Source organism: Monodon monoceros, unplaced genomic scaffold, assembly GCF_005190385.1.
Source record: "Monodon monoceros isolate NGI ecotype Baffin Bay Population unplaced genomic scaffold, NGI_Narwhal_1 Super_Scaffold_18, whole genome shotgun sequence".
NCBI classification, from domain to species: domain Eukaryota; kingdom Metazoa; phylum Chordata; class Mammalia; order Artiodactyla; family Monodontidae; genus Monodon; species Monodon monoceros.
Genome location: NW_021703774.1, coordinates 113,875,818 through 113,881,817, shown reverse-complemented (window position 1 = coordinate 113,881,817; position 6,000 = coordinate 113,875,818). Strand labels below are relative to the sequence as shown.

At 44.0% G+C, this 6,000-nt stretch overlaps 1 protein-coding gene across 2 annotated transcripts in view; it reads left to right on the top strand.

Annotated features, from left to right (window-relative positions):
- The window catches only part of AK5 (adenylate kinase 5), a 241,189-nt gene that overhangs the window by 111,999 nt on the left and 123,190 nt on the right, over positions 1-6,000 (top strand). For both annotated transcript variants that reach the window (XM_029229922.1, XM_029229921.1), the window contains exon 7: positions 3,584-3,674. In XM_029229922.1, the coding sequence (XP_029085755.1) occupies positions 3,584-3,674 (91 nt within the window). The remainder of the gene's footprint in view (positions 1-3,583; positions 3,675-6,000) is intronic.

Sequence of the window (6,000 nt, the reverse complement as noted above, 5' to 3'; positions counted from 1 at the left end):
GAGGGAGGGAGAGAGGGAGGGAGGGAGGGAGGGAGGGAGGGAGGGAGAAAGGAAAGAAAGGAGATCATTGCTACTTGAGTTTCAAAACACTATTTAGAAACCCAAAAACAGAATGCTTTGGTGTACATGAGGGTCTCTCAACTTCAGCACTATTGACATTTTAGACTGGATAATTCTCCGTCGTGAGAGGGCTGTCCTGTGTACTGTAAGGTAGTTAGCAGCGTCCCTAGACAATAGCCTCCCCCCTTCCAGTTGTGACAACCAAAAATATCTACCAGCATTGCCAAATATTGGGGCAGGGGTGGGAGGGGTGGACACAATTATTCCTGGTTGGAACCACGGATGTGTATGGTTTGTGCAAAAACAGATAGTAAGTAAAAAGTCTGATGACTGAAAAGCCACTTCTCCACTCACCATACACACAACCTCTCCAACACTGAATGTTACCAATTTGTAAAGGTCTTTGTCCGTTAAGTGGCAGTTGTCCTGATAGTACCCAATCAGAGTGCTCTCCAAGGTCCGGATGCCACATAATTTGCCAAACGACTAGAGACAAGAGTCCCATGCTAGTCCTGGAGCTGTCAAAGTGGGATGTTACAGAAAATAAGGAAGACGAGGTTAACTCCTGTGGTCCTGATGCAAGAGTCAGTGGGCTTCAACAATATCTCTATAATCCCAGAGTTGAGTTGGCTGTGTGGGTGTCATCTTCCTTCCTTGGGGCTCCTTGTTCGTAGTCCAATCACTTAAGAGTGGTCAGTTGAAGAATCTACCTAGGACATAGTAGATACTCAGCAAATATTTGTTGAATGCTTTCATGAATGATGTTTTACTTTTTGCATTTTGCCTTTTGGATTGGACAATTAAGTACTTTAGTCTGCCAGAGCTAAACATATCCTTGTTCAAATCAGTTGGAGGATAGAATATCTCCTAGAAAATCTCAAAGTCAGTTGTATTCCTTATTACACAATCCCCAAGTTTAAAAAAAAATAAGTGTATACATGTGTGTGTGTGTGTAGCATACACACGCCTTGTTCAAAGTACAGAAGCAATCAAAGGTCTATAGAACATACTCCCTCAGCCTTAAGGAGGAAAAAGATGGACTGCAGTTATGCCAGGCTCTGTATTGGGGTATTGAATACACCATCTCTTTAGCCCTCACAATAATCACATTGTATGGGGCTTCCCTGGTGGCGCAGAGGTTGAGAGTCCGCCCGCCGATGCAGGGGACACGGGTTCGTGCCCCGGTCTGGGAAGATCCCACAAGCCGCGGAGCGGCAGGGCCCGTGAGCCATGGCCACTGAGCCTGCGCATCCGGAGCCTGTGCTCCGCAACGGGAGAGGCCACAGCAGTGAGAGGCCCGCGTACCGAAAAAAACAAACAAACAAGCAAACAAAAAAAACCCCCAAGACGGAATAAAAGAGACTGTATTTTCCCTCCCATGAAACAAACAGAAATAAATAAACAGAAAATATATATTTAAACAAAAACAATTTTAAGACACTGGACATCAGACAATGAGGTGATTCCCTGAGAGAAAGGAAACAAATGTGACGGGCCCGGTGATTGCCCCCAGCTTATTACTGGAGACTTTCCAGCTGCAGTGCAGGGAGAAGGAAGCCCTGTGGAGATGGGTAGACTCCAAGAGTTGAGGAAATGGAGCTGAGAGTGCAAGAGGCCCAAGGTGGCTGGATTGCAGAGGACAGAGTACCAGAGATGCACAGAGAGAGAACTCTGGGGATCTGCTGAGGGTTCCCCTCCAGCATCCAGCAGAGTACTAATCAGGGCATGCATATGAGCAAACTGCCCAAGGCTGAGGGAAAAACCACCCAAAAGGATCAGCAGGAACAGTAGCTGGGGCTCACACCAGCCTGAGAAGAGTGCCTGTTTCCACAGCCAGACTGGAAAATCCCTTAATTCACAAGGAAATGGGTAGAGTACTTCAAAGTGTCTTGCCTCAACAGGGCGGAATAATTAACCCTAAACCAAACACTGCTCTGGTCCAGTCCAACAAATCTTAAACACAAGACCGGAAAGGATCAAGTTGTTTCCAAGTAACTAAACTGCATTCCAGAATGAAACTCAAGAATATAGAAATACAAAAACACCTACCATCCAACATGGTCAAATTGTCAATGCCCGGCATCCAGTAAAAAAATTACCAGGCGTGCAAAGAAACAGGAAAATATGCCCCCATAATAATGGGGGAAATCAGTGAAAACCAACTCAGTTGTAGGAATTAGCAGAAAAGGATATTAGAAGTTATAATTGTATTTCATGTGTTTAAAACCTTAAATAGAGACATAGATATTTTTAAAGACTCAAATCAAACATCTATGGATAAAAACTACAATGTCCAAGATGAAACATACCCAGGATGGAATCAATAGTATATCCATACAATGGAATACTACTCAGCAATGAAAAGGAATAAACTTGATAAATCTCAAAATAATTGTGGAGAGTGAAAGAATCCAGACAAAAATATTTCATGTTGTACAATTCCTTTTACATGAAATTCTAGAAGATGCAAAGTAATCTCTAGTCACAGAAAACATATCAATGATTACCTGATGGGGGGGTGGGGCAGGAGGAAGGGATTCCCAAGGGGCACAAGGAAACTTTGGGGGGAGGTGATGGAGATGTTCACTATTTTGATTTTTACGATGGTTTCACAGGCGTATACAGATGTCAAAGCTTACCATTTTGTACACTTTAAATATATGCAGTTTATTGTATATCAGTTATAACTCAGTGAGCCTATTTTAAAAAAACAAAGAGACAAAAGTGTATTTCTAAAAACCACTGAGGGACTTCCCTGGTGGTCCAGTGACTAAGACTCCACACTCCCAGTGCAGGGGGCCCCGGTTCAATCCCTGGTCAGGGAACTAGATCTCACATGCTGCAACTAAAGACCCCGCACGCAGCAATGAAGATCCCACGTGCTGCAACTAAGACCCAGCACAGCGAAATAAATAAATATTTCAAAACCACTGAACAACTTGGGAAATAGGGGATTTATAAATGTAACCACATTTTTAATATTTAAAATTTTGTAAATTTTAGAGAATGGTAAAATATTTGAATCCATAATTTTTGTTACATCTAAACCTATAGTGTCTGTAGACTATACCTATAGAATAGCATCTATAGTATTTGTATAGTAGCTAAAATTTGGTTTGAGGGGTCTCTTTTTTTCTTTTTTTAACAATAAATTAGAAAATCTATCCCCATGTTGTTTAGAAATATTTTTTCATGAAGGAGGCAGCGGCGGGGAAGATTTCAAACCAAAACTATGAGCCAGAAAACACAATTTATGGGGTTTTCCAAAGCTTGTTTTAGAAATTAAGAAAATTCTACACGATTTTCTTAACTGTTAGTGACTGTACACTTACTCCCTAACACCCCTCTCTGTTTGATATGAGGTCCGGGCTTGAAAAACCCTCTAAATATCTGATTAAAGACTCAGTTCCTGTTGTCCTGCTTCATTAGAGATACAGTTGTGTGATGCATGTTCATTATATTTTGGAATGAATTAATTTATGTATCCTCACGTTCCCAACTTGTCTGTCCTGATTTCTCCCAGTTTGATGCCGACCGAGATGAGGATGAGGTGTTCTATGACATCAGCATGGCAGTTGACAGCAAGTTATTTCCAAACAAAGAGGCTGCAGCAGGTAAGTCACTGTGTCCTTTGGGCTGCAGTATACCCTGATCCCCTGCCAAGCGTCTAGGGCTTTGTAGTAAGGTTGGAGCTCAACAAACTGCCGTAAGGTCGTAAGCATGATGTTGTCCTCAGGTCTTTACAACTTCTGGTGTAAAAATAAAGGCACTGGTCTTCCCTGGTGACGCAGTGGTTGGGAGTCCGCCTGCGATGCAGGGGACGCGGGTTCGTGCCCCGGTCCGGGAGGATCCCACATGCCGCGGAGCGGCTGGGCCCGTGAGCCATGGCCGCTGGACCTGCGCGTCCAGAGCCTGTGCTCCGCGGCGGGAGGGGCCACAACGGTGAGAGGCCTGCGTACCGCAAAAAAATAAAAAATAAAATAAAGGCACAAAACGACATAGAAAAGAGCCATACATCTCGCTCTTAACAGCTACTGCCTTTCTTCCAGTCATTGAAAGTGCAAATTAGCAGGCAGTCACAATGTAGCAAAGGACCTCTGTTACTATAATTTTAAAATGATCTAACCCACAATTTGTGCAACAATAAAAGTTACAGTTTCTCCAGAACTCCCTAACTCATACCTGTCTCTCCTGTGCCACCTGGGAAAAGCCTCCTCTTTGGTGTGATAGCTGCTCCCATCCCGACCCACAGCCCCTGTTGTGGCTCTGCCCCTTGTCTTCCTATGTCTAGAAGTTTGACGTTGGACAATCGTGCAGGGTAATCATACCCCTTTAAGTAGGAGGTACTCACATTTCTGTCCTTGACCCTTCTCTCACTCTCTTTTACTCTTTCTCTGGGTCAGCTCCTTGTCCGTCCTGGTTTCAACCGTCAATTCTACGTGGATGACTCTCAAATCTTTCTCAGTCCTCACCTTTCTTCTCAGTTATGGCCTCAGTGAATAAGGACCAAAAGTTCCGGGCTGTAAAGAAAAAGGCTAAACACCTAAAAGTTTGAAGCTCACTGCAAGTAGGTTCGAAGAAAGACAGAGTTTTTTAAATGGCAGTAGTCTTTCTGGACAGACCCGCAGAGCACAGACAGCTGACGTAAACTCACCTGCCTCATTTTCCAGTGATATTTACAGAAAGATGGCCTATCGCAGAGCAAGAGGGAGTGTTGTTGAGAAGCATGTAAGATCATGTAAACAGAAGTACCACTGCTCTGAAAACTGCTGACACCTGTGCTTTTATTTTAATGTTTCATTTAGAACATTCATTTAGACCTCTAATAACAAATATCTATCGGCTAGATACCCTAAGTTTCCAAACAGTGGAGCAGAGGAGAAGATTTAAGCGGCCCCTTCTTTAGAACTCCCAGCACTTTATGGCTCTCAAGTAGCATTGCTCCAAAGTAGCCTCGTCCTATAGTGATGTAGCTGGGCTGGCTTGTGTGCAATTCTGTAAACTGTGTCTTTGTCCTCTTCATGTCCCCTTGGTAGAGTGCACGGTGCCTGGCCCATAGCAGAGGCTTCCAGGAGACCACTCCTTCCTCTCTACAACTCCGAGCTTATGAACAGAGGGGTCTGTGCTCACAGCCTCAACTCCCCCTAGATCCCTTCCACTTCCAAGACCCCTGAAAACTGGGTTCTGCTCCAGCCTTAAAGTAAACTTGTTCTATCTGTAACAGCCCTGGTGAGCCTGCACCAGCAGGTGAAATCTCCCAGCTTGTAAATGTTGGTCAATTAAACTCAGTCAATTAAACAAGCCATGTCCGTGGCCTCTGCTCTGTGACACGGCAGCCCCCAGTTTTCTCCCGTGGCTCTTCCCTTCTCCTGAATCCTCTCTCTGGCAGTATCTCAGCTGCCCCACTGCTCCCATATCACCTCCACATGAATAGCTTTCAATTCCTTTAAATTTTTTACATAAAAATCGTATATGTTTAAGATATACTACACGATGATTTGATTTGTGAAATGATTGCTACAGTCCAGCTAATTAACATACTTCATCTTCATATAGTTACCATTCTTCCGTGTTTGATGAATGAGCATCTGAAACATATTCTCTTAGCAATTTTCCAGTATTCAATACATATTATGAACTGTCGTCACCTTGCTGTGCATTGGATCTCTAGGCATATTCTTCCTACGTAACTGCAACTTCGTACCCTTTGGTCAAAATCTCCCCACTTCCCCCACCTGCGTGTCTGTGGCAACCACCATTCTACTCTCTGCCTCTATGTATTTGACCTTTTTAGGTTCCACATGCAAGGGAGATCACGCAGTTTTTCTCTTTTAAGAGAGCCAGGCAAAAGTGTCCCTGCCCTCACACCTCACACCGATCATGGATCGTCGTTCCTCAGAGACACCTTGGGAGTCCAGGCCTCCTTCACTATCCCTAGTG